This window comes from Microtus oregoni, unplaced genomic scaffold, assembly GCF_018167655.1.
Source record: "Microtus oregoni isolate MIOR12 unplaced genomic scaffold, Mior012 000003F_ref0000135, whole genome shotgun sequence".
Lineage (NCBI taxonomy): Eukaryota > Metazoa > Chordata > Mammalia > Rodentia > Cricetidae > Microtus > Microtus oregoni.
Genome location: NW_024543062.1, coordinates 21,694,188 through 21,710,404, shown reverse-complemented (window position 1 = coordinate 21,710,404; position 16,217 = coordinate 21,694,188). Strand labels below are relative to the sequence as shown.

Sequence of the window (16,217 nt, the reverse complement as noted above, 5' to 3'; positions counted from 1 at the left end):
TGAAAACTTGAGTTTGACTTCAGCAGTAGTGTCTTCTTACCTTTAGTTCTCTAAAGCAAAATGTTACTTCAGTATCGAGTCCAACTTGAAAGAAGTCAAACTCTTCAGGGCCAAAGGACATCTCACTGTACACAGAACTGCTTAAATCTGTTTAATATCAGGAAATAATGGTTAAAGATGGACTAGAGATATGTGTTAACGTTTGCACAAACATGAAACCCTGAGTTAAACATAGTCAAGGAGTTTTTGTTTCTCCTTAAAGGTGGGGTTAAAGCACCCTGCCCCACGAATCTCTGTAGCCTGTGACTGGTCTAATCCACAGGGAAAGGCAGAGGAAGCCACGCCCTGTGTGCTGTCTTTAGGTATTTGGATGCTTCCAGCCTGAACTGTCTAACCACAGCTGCATGAGGCCCTGAGTGGCAACTGCCCAGCTGAGTCCCATTAGCCTGCAGAGTCCTGAGGGGTAAGAAAGGGCTGTCCCAGCTACTATGTTTTGAGATGACTTTCTGTCACCAATAAATAACCAGAACACCATAAAAACAAACTTTTTTTATAAAGTTTTTAGTGAGGCAGCGTCACGTGTAGCCTAGGTTGGCTCCAAAATCATTGTATGACCTAAGGTGACCTTGAACTCCTAATCCTCCCTGCCTGCCTCCACCTCCCCAGTGTTGAAATTACAGGCCTGGGCCATGATACATGGTGGAGCTAACTCATTCTTAAAGGGATTACCATAAATATAGTTTACATGTAAAAACAAGTTACAGCTTATTAGCGAACTATATCCCATATTGTTTTAAAATGTTAAAAATTTAAAACCTCTCAAAAATTTTTACAAAATGAATGGAAAGATTAAAGGCAATCAGACTAAATTATAAAATCATGGATTAAAAAGTAAATTTAGGGTTCAAGGCCAGCTTAGGCAATTTAGTCATGCCCTGTCTCAAAATAATAGCTAAAAAGACTGCTAGAAGCCAGGCATGATAACTCACACCTATAATCTAGCATTTAGAAAGCTGAGGCAGAAGGACTACCACCAGTTCAAGGCCAGTGAGCTAAGCCACTCAGTGAGTTCTAGGCCAGGCTCAGCTAGTGTGAGACCCCGTCTCAATAAAGAGAGGGATGGGAGGCCCTGGAGACCCAGTGGTAGAGTGCTTGCGTACTATGTGTGAGGCACACCCAGCAATGGAGGAAAAGACAGTAGAAAGAAGTGAGGCATGGGTGACAAGCCGCATTACACTAAAGACAGCACTATATCCCTTTTCAAGACGTGCTTTTCCTGCGTTCTGTCTTTCCGTGTCACTTAATGTCACCTTTCTTGTCCTCTTTTCTGCATGTTATACTGCATTCACACATACATTTGTGTGTGTATGTATATATATATATAATATATATATATATATAAATGTTATACTGAAGAATCCACATATGAGAACATGTGTTTTTTTTCCCCTCTGTGATCGGGTGACCTCTGTATATAATACAGTCTAAGTCCATCCATTTTCCTCCAGATTTTGTGATTTTATTTTTCTCTAGAGCTAAATAATATTCCATTTTATCTTTTTTTAAAAAGTTTTCCAAGGGGGCTGGAGAGATGGCTCAGAGGGTAAGAGCATTGCCTGCTCTTCCAAAGGTCCTGAGTTCAATACCAGCAACCACATGGTGGCTCACAAGCATCTGTAATGAGGTCTGGTGCCCTCTTCTGGCCTGCAGGCATACACACAGACAGAATATTGTATACATAATACATAAATATTTAAAAACTTTTTTTTTTCCAAGACAGGTTGCCTCTGTGTAACAGCTCTGGTTGTTCTGGAACTCATTTTCTAGACTAGGCTGACTGACCTCAAAAATCCCAGAGGCCAGGTGGTGGTGGCGCACGCCTTTAATCCCAGCACTCGGGAAGCAGAGGCAGGCAGATTTCTGTGAGTTCGAGGCCAGCCTGGTCTACAAGAGCTAGTTCCAGGTCAGGCTCCAAAAAGCTACAGAGAAGCCCTGTATCGAAAAACCAAAAAAAAAAAAAAAAAAAAAAAAAAAAAGATCACAGAGATCTGCCTGCTTGTGCCTCTCGAGTGATAGAATTAAAAGTGTGCACTACCACCTGGCCTCCATTTTACATATATACCAGATTTTCATTATCTGTTCATTACTGATAAATAACTAAGCTTGTTCCATTTCCTTGTGATGGATGTAAGATTCCCCTCTGTATGCTATGAATATGTTTTATTACCATTGGTTAATAAAAAAGCTGATTTGGCCTATGGCAGGGCAAAATATAGGTAGGCGGGAAAACTAAACTGAATGCAGGGAGAAAGAAGGCAGAGTTAGGTAGACACCCTGTAGCTGCCAAGAAGCAAAAGGTAAACAAACCACAAAACTTATGGTAAAATATAAAATAATAGAAATGGGTTAATTTAAGATGTAAGAGCTAACTAACAATATGCCTGAGCTGTTGGCCAAACAGTATTGTAATTAATACAGTTTTGTGTGATTATTCGATCTGTGTGGCCAGGAAACTAAAGCACGGTCTCTGTTTACATCTTTGTGTTAATGAAAAAGCACTGAGGTGCAAATTTCTCTATAAAAGGGTTTGGAGTCCTTTGGGTATATGCCCAGGAATGAAATAGGTGGGTTATGGTAATACTATTTTTAATTTTTATTTTGTTCATTTGTTTGTTTGTTTTTTTGAGACAAGGTTTCTCTGTGTAACAGCCCTGGCTATCCTAGAACTTGCTTGGTAGACCAGGCTGGCCTCAAACTCACAAGAGATTTGTCTGCCTGCCTCTGCCTCCCAAATGCTGGGATTAAAGATGTGCGCTGCAACCACCACCAAGCACACATTTATTTTTATAGTTTTTTTGTACATATGTTGGTGGTTTTTTGTTTGTTTGTTTGTTTTGTTGTTTGGTTTCTTTTTTTTTTTGAGACAGGGTTTCTCTGTGGCTTTGGAGTCTGTCCTAGAACTAGCTCTTGTAGACTAGGCTGGTCTCGAACTCCCAGAGATCCGCCTGCCTCTGCCTCCCGAGTGCTGGGATTAAAGGCGTGCGCCACCACTGCCTGGCTATACGTTGGTGTTTTTAACTTCTCATTACTAAACTGCTTTGGTTGGCTAGATGTGATGGCTCATTCCCAGCACTAGGGAGGCGGAAGCCAGTGGACTGCTCTGAGTTCAAGGCTAGCCTGATCTATACAGAAAGTTCTAGGCACATACTGAGACCATGTCTCAAAACAAAGAATCAAAAAGACTGCTTTGCAAAACATCCATAACACGGGGAGGATGGAAGAGAAACATATTTACACACAGAAGATTCCTTTACTATTTCTGTTTTTAAAATTTGTTTATTGATATTTATTGAGCTCTACATTTTTCTCTGCTCCCCTCCCTACCTCTAACCTCCCCTCTTCAACCCTCCCCCAAAGTCCCCATGCTCCCAATTTACTCAGGAGATCTTGTCTTTTTATACTTTCTACTTCCCATGTAGATTATATCTATGTAAGTCTCTCTTTTTTTTTTTTTTTTTTTTTGAGACAGGGTTTCTCTGTGGTTTTGGAGCCTGTCCTGGAACTAGCTCTTGTAGACCAGGCTGGTCTCGAACTCACAGAGATCCGCCTGCCTCTGCCTCCCAAGTGCTGGGATTAAAGGCGTGCGCCACCACCGCCCGGCTGTAAGTCTCTCTTAATGTCCATATTGTTGTCTAAGTTCTCTAGGATTGTGGTTTGCAGGCTGGCTTTCTTTGCTTTATGTTTAAAAACCACCTGAGTGATAATTGTCTTTCTGTGTCTGGGTTACCTCACTCAAAATAATGCTTTCTAGTTTCCTGCATTTTCCTGCAAAATTCAAGCTGTTTTTATTTTTTTTCTGCTGTGTAGTACTCCATTGTGTAAATGTACCACATTTTTCTTTTCCATTCTCCGATCGAGGGACATTTAGGTTGTTTCCAGGTTCTGGCTATGAAAACAAAGCTACCTATGAACATGGTTGAGCACATGTTCTTGTGGCAGGATTGAGCATCCTTTGGATATATACCCAAAAGTGGTATTATTGGGTCTTGAGGAAGGTTGTTTCCTAATTTTCTGAGAAATCACCACACTGACATCCAAAGGGGTTGTACCAGATTGCATTCCCATCTTTTACTATTTCTTAGTGCTGCAATGCCTTAGCCAGGCTCCTGGGATGTGCAGTCTCAAGTGTAGGAGAGGCTTCACCTCAACAAGGCTCATGCCACAGCTAGTGCTGGAGCAGAGGAAGTCCAACAACAAGATTAGACAGTGGCTAGTCAACCACAGTGGTAGCCACTCATTAGAAAGTTCCTCTTGGGCAGTGCTTATGGGCTACTAAACAGCTACCTTCATCAAGCAGACCCTTTCATCAGCTATGTGTCTCTTTTCTAGGCCATGCTCTCCTGAGTTGCAGAAATTAAGTTGGAGCAAACCCAAGGGAAGTCATTTAAAAAGTGCATTAGTAAGAAGCTATATCCTGAAGCCCAAATAGGACCACAGATGACTATGAAGTGTGAGGTAGGCAGGCCACATGGCTCCTGTGCTTGGAGTCTTCACGTCAGTGGCAGCACCTACCACACCCAAGTCTCCTAAGTGATTCCTAGGAAACACAACAGTCACTGGGCCCAGTGTAAGCCCTCCACCCTGGCTCTTCACTTTAAATACCACAGCTCCTGACCCAGCACATGGCGCAGCAGCAGAATGCTCATGCAGTGGGCATGTGTGTGAGCCCCACCACAGATCTGCAATACAGAAGATGACAACACAGTTCCTTCCTTTCCAATCTTTCTAGCACAGTCACAAGGAACAAAAGATCCCTGGCGAAGGCACTGCAGAGAGCAAGGCGGACCCAAAGGGGCCCCCTTTCAAGATCTCATCACCAAAATTCCCTTCTAGGAATTTTGTCTAGGGAGAACTGACTGAGGGGTGTTCCCACGGTTGCCTGTGCACTTGCCATCTGGGATACTGTAAAGTTCTGACCCAGAGGCACCTTTTCTTCATGTGTAGTCAGAGTTCATCTCAGTCAGATTCCTGGCCTCTTAGAACAGGAAAGGATGAGACCCAGACCTTGAAAGCCTGACTGAAGCTGGGCATATTAGAGAAAGCCCATAATCCCAGCTACTTGGGAGGCTGGAGGCTGAGTCAGGGGAATTACAAATTCTCAGCCAATCTGAGTTACATAATGAAACCCTGTCTTTAGAAAAGGGGGGGGGGGTTAGGATAAAAGGAAGGAAAAGGAGGAGGGAAGGAGAACAACAGTAGGTCAGTCCTTACATGAAAATATATTTTCTCAATAACTATTTTTCATTTTAAAGCAACCTGAAAATTCAAAGCCATATACTTGGATTGTGAATTGTATAAATTTCCCAGACCTGGTCATCATTTTTACCATTTTTCTACATTTTGGTGCTTCTCAGACAGCATCAGGTGTTACACCACTGACAGGCACTCTGTGTGTAGTTTTGAAGAAGCAGGAAACACATCCCATCTCATCCCATCCCAGCACAAGGCAGATATCACCCTTACCCAGGGATTCTCCACTCGAACTCTTGAGGCAGAAACTCCCTGGAGTAACAGAAAAGGTGACTTCCTCTTGATTTGACGTTAGAAGAACAATGGCTTCAGCCAGCAACCTGTAAAATGTGGTGAAATGCATTGACATTTATCTGGAAGTCAGCTGTAACCTTACTGGTATTCAAATCTTGATTCTGGAAACAACCAGGTCTGGGTTTAGGAAGCTTCCTCCAAAGTCTGCCTTCTTTCTTATTGTGATTTTTAAATTCTACTTTCCTTAGAAGGCTCACTAAGAACTTAGAAATTAAGGGCATGAGAGATGGTTTACTGCCTTAGGAAAACATGCAGGAACCACAGGGTGACAGGACACGGGGACGGTTCTTCGATTCTGCTTCCATGCTATAAAGGGTGACAGCAGAACATGGAGCTACTCACAAACAGCTGAGGTGGTTTGAACTAACATGGCTCCATAGATCTAAGGTCTGAACACTTGGTCCTGGTTGGTGGAACTGTTTTGGGAATGATTAGGAGGTGTGGCCTTGTCAGAAGTGGTTGGCCAACGCCAAACTGGGCGGGGTGGTGCAGGTCTTTAATCCCAGCACTCAGGAGGCGGAGGCAGGCAGATCTCTATGAATTCCAGGACAGCCACGACTATACAGAGAATCCCTGTCTCAAAAAACAAACAAACAAAAAGACAGGTGCCATTTGAAGTTAGTTCTCTCTTTGCCTCCTACTGATATATGAGATCTTAGCTGTTCCTGCTGCTATCATGGACTCTAACCCTCAGAAACTGTGAAACTGTAAGCCCAATTAAACTTTCATTTTTATGTATTTAATTAATTAATTAATTAATTTGAGACTGGGTTTCTCTATGGAGTCCTGGTTATCCCAGAATTCAACTTGTTATGTAGGCCACCCTAGCCTCAAACTCACAGAGATCCTCCTGCCTCTACCTCCAAGTACCACCGTGCCCAGTTGAGCTTTCTTTGATAGTTGTTCTGGTTATGGTGTTTTGCCACAGCAATTGAGAAGTATCTAATTTGCCCCACAACATAGCAGGCAGAAGGTCCCACCCTGCGTGCCGCCTGGATTTTCTGTATGTATCGTAGACTATCTAATTAACACTTGCTACTTCAAGGTTCTCTGACATCCAGCTACCCTTTTATTCTGAATCCCCTTTGGGCTGTTTTCTTCTTTTTTTCTGAGACATGATCTCTCTTTCTCTGTAGCCTAGGCTGGCCTGGAACTCTTACCTCAGCCTCCTAAGTGCTGGGCTCACCAGGGAGAGCCACCATGTCTGGTTTAATTATGCACCCCTTTAAAAAGAGATGCATCCACAGAAAACTCACTTGAGTGAGCTCCACAGGCCTGAAGATTGCTTTTTGCTCTCCCAGTGATCACCATACGGAACATCTTCATGTGCTCTCTGTGCACACCAAGGTCTTCATTGCCCAGTTCTAGTTAGATTGCCTTTTTAAAACTGTGTAATAGAGCCAGGTGGTGGCGCACACCTTCAACCCCAGCACTCAGGAAGCAGTGGCAGGTCGGCAGCCTGTTCTACAGAGCAAGTTCCAGGACAGCCAGGGCTAAAACCCTGTCTCAAAAAAAGTATAATAGGTGCTTGAGAGCTAGCTCAGCAGTTAAGAGCACTAGCTGATCTTGCAGAGGACCCAAGTTCCAGTCCCAACACTACTCGCAACCATCTGTAACTCCAGCTCCAGGGGATCAACACCCTCTTCTGCCCTCTAAGGGGACCAGGCATGCACATAGTACACAGACACATGCATACAAAAACTCCCATATATAAAAAATACAATGCTTTAAAATAAAATTGCACTATAATAAAACAAAGAGAAATTGCAAGTTCTACCATCCTTTTGAACTTAAGGTGCTGTTAGATAAAAATGACATTCTTAAAATTTATACAGGCTTAGCTGTTAGCTGGATGCTAAACATGGTCAGCAGTGCATCCTGATGTCAGGATGCCAGGAACAACTATCATGCTCATTTGGGGATCTCTCCCTTGTTTATAGGGAGGTGTTATACAAATGCCAAGTAAATTTGTCTGAGCCCGAACATTGCTATGTAGCCCAGGCTGGACATGAGTTCATGATTCTTCTGCCTCAGCTTCCCCTGTGTTGGGACTCCAAATAATTTTTTCTTTTGTGTTTATGGGGGTCAAACCCAGAGATTTGTATGTGTTAGGCAAGAGTTCTATCCCTGTATTATACCCCAGACCACAAGATACCAAAATAACTTGATATATAAATAATGGCAACATGAATGTGCGTGTCAAAGAGAGGAAAAATGTGGGCACGATAGTGCATGCCTATAGTCCTAGCACAGGGAAGCACAGGCTCTCTCTAGGTATGAGACCTTGTCTCAAAAGTCTAAAAAAAACAGAAAAAAAACCAAACTGTTAATAAACATATAATTCTCAGACTCACTATTAACAATGAAAAGGCAACAATTTTACTCATGAGGCTGTCAAAATTTATAAAGATTTATTATGTCCTCTATTCTGGTGCGAATGTGAAGTGACAAACTCTTCAGAGACAACTGAGCTCAGAACACATGGAATTCAAAGGAGACTCAGTGTGACCACTAACTCCACTTTTGGACACTGTTGGGCAGCCTGTACATGGCCCTTAAATCCCTCCCATGTAAGCTGGATGGAGACTCGTTTCAGAGAGGAAATCGCAGGAGCTCTGAGGTGGCAGCTCTGACGTGAGTGTAAAAGGCCTGAGGCCCCTGCCGTGGAGCTCTTTCTCATCATCATCTGGCGTTTGGGAGGATTCTCAGGACCTGCATGTTTGGGAATGGGTCTTCCTGAGTGTCCAGCAGCCATACCAGTGAATTCGGCAGTGCCTCCCTTAAGGTGAGCCTTCAGGTTACACTGTAGCCCTGGTGGTATCTGTCTTCCAACTTAGGAGAGACCTTGACCCAGGGATACCCAGACAAGGCCCAGCCATTTCAACAGAGTACTGAGGTCTGCCTTGGGAAGGCTGTGCACTTGGGGACATGTGTTCCACAGCAGCTAGAGGATATTATTCTGTCGTTGGAACACGTGCTATTCAGCATTGTCTCTGACAGCAAAAACAGCAACCTAAGTGTTCCCCTGGGAGAGGAGTCAGTAGGAAATTATAGCCCAGATACACAGTGCAAAAAAAAAATATGGAAAGACCCTCACAATATCTTAAATCTCAAAGGCATGTTTAGGGCCAGAGATGGCTCAGCAAGTCATGGCACTTGCTTACCAAGCCTGATGACCCGAGTTCCATCCCTAGGACCCATGTGGTAGAAGGAGAGACCCAACTCCAGCATGTTGTCCTCTGACCTCCATCCATGTTCGGCAGCATGTGCATTCACACACATGGGGGCAGGCAGTGAGGATGTGCTGTAGGGAGAGTCACCAGATTGCTAACAGAGAGCTACAGAAGGGGCAGAAGGGCCAGTCTCTCTGCTCCCTGTCTAACAAGGATTCCTTCTGTAATTTAAAAGAGCAGTAAAATACACTTCGCTCCAGAGTCAAGCTAACTAATAGCCAATGCTGCAGTTGAACTGAGTGATTAAGCCTTTCACCGACAATGCTCACCCATTACCTAGGAAAAACTGAAAAACCAATTTGCATAAGAATGTTCAAATTCCCTCAAGCTGTGTGTTCCAAGGCTCAAATAGAAGCTGTCCAGGTGTGAAGCAGTGCACTAGATTTCCCCTCTGGCTGGAGCTCCAGGTGTGAAACCGTGGATGGGATTTCAGGGCTCCTGGCCACTGCCGAGCTGCCTTCAAGCAATTGTCACCTGTCTTTCTCAGTGTCTTCTTGACAATGTCAATGATTGTGCTAAGTCACAAGTTAGCCTTTTAAAAAAGGTGTAACTGGTGAGAAAGTTCTAGGGAGATGTGGGGACAAGAGCGGGTAACGGGGTGAGTGTGACCTCAGTACAACATGCACAGCATGAGGTGTCCTCCAGAAACCAGCATCTTGTGTGCTGACTTAAAAGGGAAAGAAAAGCTCTGGGGTGAACTGTTCACTGCCTGAGGACGCTGTGTTCAGGAGAGAAGGGGGTGTCAGGAGACCCGTTACCTTGGTTTAATCATCAGGATATTGGCACACACACTCTTTTCAAAGAGAATTTTCAAGGGCTGGCTGTCTTGGAAATACACATTGTGAGTTCTTTTAATACCTTAAAGAGAACAAAGCAACCTCTTAATAACTGTAAGTGCAAAATGAACAGGCTTTAAAAGCCTGCCTTTCATGGCTAAATTAAAGCAATAAAATTAATGTTCCCTGTGTGGCAGGTGCATACAACCTGCCATGGAACACGGCCTTAATGAAATGTGTTGTTGCCCCCTAGTGGACAAGGAGCAACATTCACATCGTCTGAGCAAACTAGACCAGGTCTTGGGCATCCCGTGGGTAGCTGAGGATAACTTTGAACTCCCTAAGGCTGGGATAACAGGCCTGTACCATCCTGCTCACACACTGGAAATTAAGCATTCCGCAAACTTTGCCACATCTCCAGCCCCTGAAAAGAAACTTCTTAAATGTGCGTGACACAGGCACTACAGGTCACAGAGCTACAATTCTCATTTTAAACATTTTATTCAGGAGACCAATTTTTATAGGAAAGTTGACAGTTAAACCTCTAAATCTGGTCTGTGAATTCTTTTTCTTTTTCTTTTCTGGGGGTGGGGACGGGGGTTGGGCTGAGGCAGGGTTTCCCAGTAGCTATGGAGCCAGTCCTGAAACTACTCTGTAGACCAGGCTGGCCTCGAACTCACAAAGATCTTCTTGTCTCTGCCTCCCGAGTGCTGGGATTAGAGGCGTGTGCCACCACCATCTGGTTGACTTCTTTTCACTTTAGGAGCAATTGCAATACAGGCCAAGTGTTCCTGTTCTAAATGCTTAGTGTTTGAGAGGCTGGAGAGATGGCTCAACGGTTAAGAGTACTTGTTCTTGATGAGGGCCAGGCTTCAGCTCCCATTCCCCTCTTCTAGCCTGTGACTATTTGTAACTCTGGTTCTAGTGTACCTAGCACACTTCCCTGATCTCTGAGAGCACCAGACATACGTGTGGTACACATGCAGTGCACATACATGCAAGCAATACAGTCATACAAGTAAAATAAAAATATTTTTAAAAAGTGTTTCTGATTTGGAAAAATTTTTTGGGAATATTTCTATAGAGTTTAAAAGTTGAATATCCCTAATCTGAAAATCAAACTTTGGGGGCTTTTAGACTCAAACTTTCAGATTAGGGTGCTCTATGTGCCAGACACTGGTATGCATTTTACGTGCATTCTCTCTCGTCCTTACTGCAGCACTCTGGGGAGGCAGGGACTCAAGCTCAGAAAAGGAAACGGCACACTGGTAAGGCTAAGTGACTTTTCAAGGTTACAGTGTTCTAACAAGTACAGAACCCATGATGATAAAGGTGGCTTTTAGTTGGCTTTCTACAAGCTAGACTGCAGGAGGCAGTACAAATCAAAAGATCTAACTAGGACCAGAGAGATGGCTCAGCCAGATGGCAAAAGTACTTGCCACCAAATCTGATAGCTTTAGTTTGAACCATACTAAATGTATACAGACACACACACACACATTTTTTTTTTTTTTTTGGTTTTTCGAGACAGGGTTTCTCTGTGGCTTTGGAGCCTGTCCTGGAACTAGCTCTGTACACCAGGCTGGTCTCAAACTCACAGAGATCCGCCTGCCTCTGCCTCCCGAGTGCTGGGATTAAAGGCGTGCGCCACCATCGCCCGGCTCACACACACACATTTTTAACAAAAGTTTGGGATTTCTTTAAAAACTGTCAGGCTTGGTGGCATACATTTTTTAAACCCAGCACTCAGGAGGCTGAAGCAGGCAGATCACTGTGAGTTCAAGGCCAGCCTGGTCTACACAGTGAGTTCCAGACAAGTCAGATTTTGTCAGGCCTCATCCCCCCAAAATAAATAAAACTGGACATATATCTCAGTTTATGTGTTTGGTAAGATTCTTTGTTGTTTTTGTTTGTTTTACTGAATAACAAGAAAGATTAACTGACTGACTGACTGATGGACTGAAATGGTTTTATTTATTTATTTATTTATTTATTTATTTATTGGTTTTTCGAGACAGGGTTTCTCTGTGGTTTTGGAGCCTGTCCTGGAACTAGCTCTTGTAGACCAGGCTGGTCTCGAACTCACAGAGATCCACCTGCCTCTGCCTCCCAAGTGCTGGGATTAAAGGCGTGCGCCACCACCGCCCGGCAACTGAGATGGTTTTAACAATAGCCTTGGCTGACTGGAAACTCACTATGTAGACCAGGCTGGCCTCAAACATTAGTAACCCTGCCTTTGCCTTCCAGTGCTGACTAGACACCCCGGCATGAAGCGATTATTAATTTAATAAATATGCACACCTGTGTAACATCCAGTCTTGTTAGTCTGGCTGCATAACTAACCACTCTGAAATTGAGTTCCTTGTAGGAGTCAACACCTGTTATCCCTCATGATTTTACTAAGTGATTCTTGAGGTCTAACCTAGGCTTATCTTTCTATGAATGATCATCTGAGGTGGCTCACTGTCTGTCTGGGGCCTCAGTGGGAGCAACGAGGGTGGCTGAAGCCACATGGCCTATTCCAGAAGTCTATCCCTGACTTGTTCTGCTGGCAGAAAAGTTGTGAAGTAGCACTGAAGCTGACAGGCCTGGGCTGGGAAGCTATGTAAACCACTGCTGGTGTTAAAGTAAGATCATGACAGGCGGGAGCTGGAGAAACAGCTCTGTGGTTTAGCACACTGGCTGCTCTCCCTGGGTTGAGGACCTGGGTTGAAGTGCCAACACTCATATGGCGGTAACCCAACCATAACTCTAGTTTCAGATGGCCTGGCACCCTTTTCTGGTCTGTTCAGGCATTGCATACACATGATACAAGTATGGACATATCTATGAGGGCAAAACACCCATATATATATATATATATATTTTAAAGACTAAGATTCAAGGGGGCTGGGGAAATGGCTCAGAGGTTAAGAGCATTGCCTGCTCTTCCAAAGGTCCTGAGTTCAATTCCCAGCAAACATATGGTGGCTCATAACCATCTGTAATGGGGTCTGGTGCCCTCTTCTGGCCTGCAGGCATACCACACAGACAGAATATTGTATAATAAATAAAATAAATAAATAAATATTAAAAAAATAAATTCTTTTTTAAAAAAGGACTAAAATTCAAAATGGGGAAACAGATTCCAACTTTTAAAGTGAGGGGCTGTAGATAATTTGGCAACTTTTGTTTTTTTTTTTTTTTTTTTTTTGGTTTTTCGAGACAGGGTTTCTCTGTGGCTTTGGAGCCTGTCCTGGAACTAGCTCTGTACACCAGGCTGGTCTCGAACTCACAGAGATCCGCCTGCCTCTGCCTCCCGAGTGCTGGGATTAAAGGCGTGCGCCACCATCGCCCGGCTATTTGGCAACTTTTGTAGGTGACCACAGATGGATGATTTTAGGAGCTTGAACTAGCAATACAGGAGAAGCTGGGATGGTAAACTGAGGTTAGAAAGGATGTACTAAGCTTGCTTAGGAAATACTAAGTTATACAAAGTAGAATTTAACTAAAGGAGCACTCAAGAATGAGCAGTACTGGCCATGCTCTGCAGAAACTGCAGAAAGAAAACACTGCCGGGCGGTGGTGGCGTTCACCTTTAATCCCAGCACTTGGGAGTCAGAGGTAGGCAAATCTCTGTGAGTTCAAGGCTGGCCTGGTTTACAAGAACTAGTTCAGAACAGACTCCAAAGCTACAGAGAAACCCCGTAAAAAAGAAAAAGAAAACACTTCTACTTGAACATAATTGAAGTGTAGGCTTGCATATGTTCTGCATATGTTCACTAGCTGGGGCACACCTTTAATCCCAGCACTTGGGAGGCTGAGGCAGGTGGATTTCTGTGAGTTCAAGGCCAGCCTGGTCTACAGAGTGAGTTTCAGTTTCAGGACAAGCAGGGATACATAGAGAAACCCTGTCTCAACAAAACAAAACAAAAAAGACATGTTCCCTAAGATAGCCTCCAATTAGGCCCTAGTCCCATAACAAAGAGCACAGCTGGCCATCAGGCCCATTCCCATATCAAAGAGTATGCCTCTATAGTGCAGTACAAAGTGGGCAGCACTGGGTCAGAGTTGCCAGTAAGTCCTGGTCCATTATTAAGGCCAGGTTCTCCTAGCAGAAATAGTGTAATTCTTCCCAGCCAGGAAGGATGACCTTGAACAACTGCCCTGGAAAGCAGCCCTAGTGTATCTCTCCGTTTGCCCAAACAGCTAAACCTTGGAATGTCTTGTCTGTGTAAAACATGTTTCATGAAACTATGTAAGCTGATGGGACTTTTGTTCAGGGCTGGCTCCCTTTTGTGCATTAGCCAGAAGCAGTAGCCTGTTATAAGTTTTTCTTCTACTAATCTCTTCGTAGATTTCTGGGAAGGCGGGTTAAGTCTATAACATAGGCAGAGAACAAACCAGATAAAATCTGTGTTCTTGGATCTTTTTTTATTTATATGTGTGTATGTGCATGTCCATGTAGTGCCCAAGGAGACTAGAAGAGATCACCAGATGCCCTGGAGCTGGAGTTACAGCTGCTTGTGCTGCCCCATGTGGACACAGGGAAATGAACTTCATTCTACTAAAATAATAGCAAATGCCACTAAGCACTCTTACCTAATTTTTTTCAATATTTGTTTTGTTTTGGGGGGAGGGTGCCATGGCATGTGTGGAGGTCAAATGACAACGTTTAGAGTCAGCTCACTCCTTCCACCGTGTAAGTTCCAGGATGGAACTCAGGTCAGCAGACTTGGCAGCAAGAGCCTTTACTGGCTAAGCCATCTTGCTGACCCCTCAGACCTTAAGAAACGGACAGGGATTGCTTGTTTGTTTGAATGTAAAACAACAGACTGTGTGGAGCTGCACATACGTCTTAGGAGACATTCTCTTGGTCCCCAGACAACAGAAGAGTGCATTTGAAGGTCACTGGCTTTTCTCTGAGTAAAATGAGAAGATATTTCAGAGTTTTGAACTCTGGAATGATACAATCATCATCTGGCTCTTTTTGTGTGTGTGATAGGGTTTTGATATGTAGCCTTGGCTTTCCTAGTCCTCATTCTAGAGGCCAAGCTAACCTCGGACTGAAGATTCTTACATTTCAGCCTCTTGAGGACTAGGCTTACTGTGTGTGTTTCTCTGTTTACCTAGACACACAACAGGATGAGCCCCACTGGCCTGGAAATGGAACTCATTATGTAGACTAGGCTGACCTCCAGGGCTCACTGCCTGGAGATTTTTTGACTCACAGAGCTCCAAGAACGGGCATTAAAGACAGACCACCAAGCCCGGCCTCATCTGACCCATTTTAAAGAAAGCTCCAGGGCTACTGTTTTGGGAAAACACTAAGCTCAAAAGCTGACAAATCTCCCCTGCTGTAAAAAATATTTCCGTGTTACTTATGCTGAGGTGCACATGGTGGGAATAGGAACATCCTTGGAAGCAGGTGCTGCAGCTGTCGGGAAATCACCACCACCTGTGGAGCTGGTATGGTGGCGCACACCTTTAATCCCAGCACAAGGGAGGCAGAAGCAGGAGGACCTCTGTGAGTTTGAGGCCAGCCTGGTCTACAGAATGAGTTCCAGGGCAACCAGAACTATACAGAGAAACCCAGTCTTGGGGGTAGAGGGAGGTGGAGGAGGAGGAGGAGGAGAAGGAGGGGGAGGAGGAGGAGGAGGAGGAGGAGGAGGAGGAGGAGGAGGAGAAGGAGAAGGAGAAGGAGAAGAAGAAGAAGAAGAAGAAGAAGAAGAAGAAGAAGCAGCAGCAGATGATCTAGGAGCCAGCATTACCACACAGCTGCTTTATCTGTGGAGCTTGTGCTTTCAAAGGTAGTGTCAACTTCAAAGGTGGCTGTGTTCTTAACCAGTTTGAAGTCATTAGCATACCTGCAGGTTGCCTGGCAACAAAAACCTAAGACCCTTGCCTCCACTTTTTTTTGTAATCGGTTTTTCAAGACAGGGTTTCTCTGTGTAGTCCTGACTATCCTGGAACTAGCTCCCTAGACCAGGCTGGCCTTGAACTCACAGAGATCCACCTGCCTCTGCCTTCCAAGTGCTGGGATTAAAAGTGTGCGCCACTACTGCCCAGCATGAGCTGAATCTCTAAAAGGATCACAGGCTTTTCCCTTTGGGCACATGCCTGGTGACTGACGTCCCGTAGACTGTTTATGGTTAGAGTGAGGTGACTATGTGGCAGCTCATGCGGATGACAGACACTAGCCCCTGGCTACCAGGTAGAGTCTAGGGTGGTCTAGTCACAGCAAAGTCAAATTCATTCTTTCTTTCTTTCTTTCTTCCTTCCTTCCTTCCTTTTTCTCTCTTTCTTTCTTTCTTTCTTTCTTTCTGCATTCCTGTTTTGCCTGTGTGTATGTCTGTAAGTGGGGTGTTGGGTCCCCTGGAAATGGAGTTACAGACAGTTGTGAGCTGCCATGTGGGTGCTGGGAATTGAACCCAGGTCCTCTGGAAGAGCAGTCAGTGCTCTTAACCACTAAGGCATCTCTTCAGCCTCAAAGGCAAGCATTTTTGCCAAGGGATGTATAAGGCAGAGCTTTAGGCAGCGCCTAGTGTAGGAAAGCATCTAGTCACTGCTGCTGGAGGATGTCACTGTTATAAGTTTTCTTGTGATGGTACTGATACTGTGTGCT

General features: G+C 44.3%; 1 protein-coding gene across 2 annotated transcripts in view; it reads right to left on the bottom strand.

The window, feature by feature from the left end:
- Rad9b (RAD9 checkpoint clamp component B) overlaps window positions 1-16,217 on the bottom strand; it is a 34,642-nt gene that overhangs the window by 12,530 nt on the left and 5,895 nt on the right. For both annotated transcript variants that reach the window (XM_041648960.1, XM_041648959.1), the window contains 3 exons: window positions 9,596-9,695; window positions 5,524-5,630; window positions 41-147 (listed from right to left, as the gene is read on the bottom strand). In XM_041648960.1, coding sequence (XP_041504894.1) covers window positions 41-147; window positions 5,524-5,630; window positions 9,596-9,695 — 314 coding nt within the window. The remainder of the gene's footprint in view (window positions 1-40; window positions 148-5,523; window positions 5,631-9,595; window positions 9,696-16,217) is intronic.